The 1,913-nt window shown below is 39.0% G+C and overlaps 1 protein-coding gene across 1 annotated transcript; it reads right to left on the bottom strand.

Annotated features, from left to right (window-relative positions):
- Window positions 1-1,311: 1,311 nt before the first annotated feature.
- LOC122082723 (calcium-binding protein CML37-like) lies at window positions 1,312-1,913 on the bottom strand. The gene has a single exon (XM_042650462.1). It carries the CDS (start codon window positions 1,826-1,828, stop codon window positions 1,379-1,381), a length of 450 nt encoding a protein of 149 aa, XP_042506396.1. The 5' UTR covers window positions 1,829-1,913; the 3' UTR covers window positions 1,312-1,378.

Genomic DNA, 1,913 nt, shown 5'->3' with positions numbered 1-1,913 from the left:
TTTAATACAAAAAAGAATAAAGAAAATACTCGTCTTTATGTTGCTTTTTGCCACGTCATGTTTTACTTGAGGAGTTTTCCGATAACCGTGCACAAAAGCCATTGGATGGGGAATGAAGCTCTACGGTGCATCTCTTCGACTTCATCCAACGACTGATTACATGGCCAACTTTGCCTTTCATTTATCGAAGGCTTTTTTTTTTTTTTTTTTTTTGTCAACTTCTATGATTCTATTTCAAGACTACCGCCATAGGTATCCCCACCCCCTTTGGAGTGGCAATAGTCCCTTCAAGCTATTTCCACTCCGAAGAGGGTGGGAGCCCCAAGGAAAAAGCAAAGGTAGCGTCAAGGGGATTTGAACTCAAGTAAGACGTTTCCTAAGGCGTTTTGCCCACTAGAGACTAACTCCCTTTGAGAAAATTTATACTTGTGTTTAACACTCATTGAACCTTATAGGGTTTTAACCCATGACCAAGACCACATTATAGTGGTTAGAACCAGTAGGATACTAAGTGCTTGGTTTAAACAATTTATACAACCATTGGGCTACCATTCATTTATGTCAATGAATAGAAAATATATTAAAAAATAAAAATAAAATAAAATACAAGGAGAAAACTCCAAAAAGAACAACAGTGCAGTCAAATCAAGCTTAGGGAAACCACCCAAAAAGAAACAAAGGACAAAATCAATCCCAAACAATCAATCACCATATTCTAAATTTGACCTTCTTCCCATTAGGACTATAAGGAGGAACAGGAGGAACCATCTAACTCTGGCTTTGATACTTGGAAACAAAGGAAGGATTTTCTTATCCAGATTAACACCATGAGATCCAAAATCTTCCATTGGGGTGGTTTTCCCGGGAGGAAGGTATTGCCTTAGTTAGTTAGTTTTTCTAAAAAAAAAAAAAATTAATTAGTTTGAACGTGTTTGAAAGATGTTTAATTTGGAATTGTCCCTCTTGCAAAGATAATGTGATAATTCCCAACCATTAGCACGTTGAAAATGCCTTGCATTGACCATTGAAAATGAAGAAAACATAAGATTATTCAACTAAAGCAATATTTGGTGGATTTATTAGAAGAAGGAATAAATAAATAACATCATTGGAAAAAACAAATTCAATTTACGTAAGAAAATAAAAAATCTGCCCACTAGTGTGAGCTCTACAGACAAAGGGGTGAAATGACTGTAGTGTGAACTGCGTCAGACATAGGGGTGAAATGACTGTGATGTGAATTGCATCCGACAAAGGGGTGAAATGACTGTGTCACCCCATGAATGGCATAAATGCAAAAATAATCCCCACGCTCAATCTTCCAAAAAAAAAAAAAACTGTGAACCTAATGGTGGGGATTGAGTGGCCTTCTGTATAATCAAAGCATCATAGCTCTGAATTCCTCGAAGCTAAGCACGCCATCCCCATTCAAATCGTAGACACTAATCATGCCTTTACACTCACCAATCGTCCTCAACTCACCGAGTCGACTCATCATCCTCTTCAAGCTTTTTGCAGTTATAAAATCACACCCATCCATAGCATACATCCCAAATGCCTCCCTCAAATCCTCCTCTTCTCCATCCCCTTCCATTAACATTGCAAAATCATCCATACCAAGCAACCCATCGCCATCCGAATCCGACGATCCCACCACCGCCATTGCCTCTTCACTTGACAACTCTCCACCCACAGTCCTCACACAAGTTTGCAACTCCATCGCCGATATCTTGCCATCACCGTCCTCGTCGAAGTACCGGAACAACGGTTCAAGGTAGTTGCAATCAGGATTGACAGATAAAGAACGCTTCTCCACCTTCCTCATCATCTCTATAAGCTTGAAATTTTGGAAAATGGGTTTGAATTGATAGAGAATGATGACAACAGAAGTAGAACCAGAGCAGTAGAGAAAA

This window comes from Macadamia integrifolia, chromosome 6 (assembly GCF_013358625.1).
Source record: "Macadamia integrifolia cultivar HAES 741 chromosome 6, SCU_Mint_v3, whole genome shotgun sequence".
NCBI classification, from domain to species: domain Eukaryota; kingdom Viridiplantae; phylum Streptophyta; class Magnoliopsida; order Proteales; family Proteaceae; genus Macadamia; species Macadamia integrifolia.
Note: the sequence above shows the minus strand (reverse complement) of the source record. Positions and strands in the feature narration are given on the sequence as shown.

Bases quoted from the DNA above. Each gene is read 5' to 3' on its own strand.
- LOC122082723 (XM_042650462.1), bottom strand. From the start codon at position 1,828: ATGATGAGGAAGGTGGAGAAGCGTTCTTTATCTGTCAATCCTGATTGC.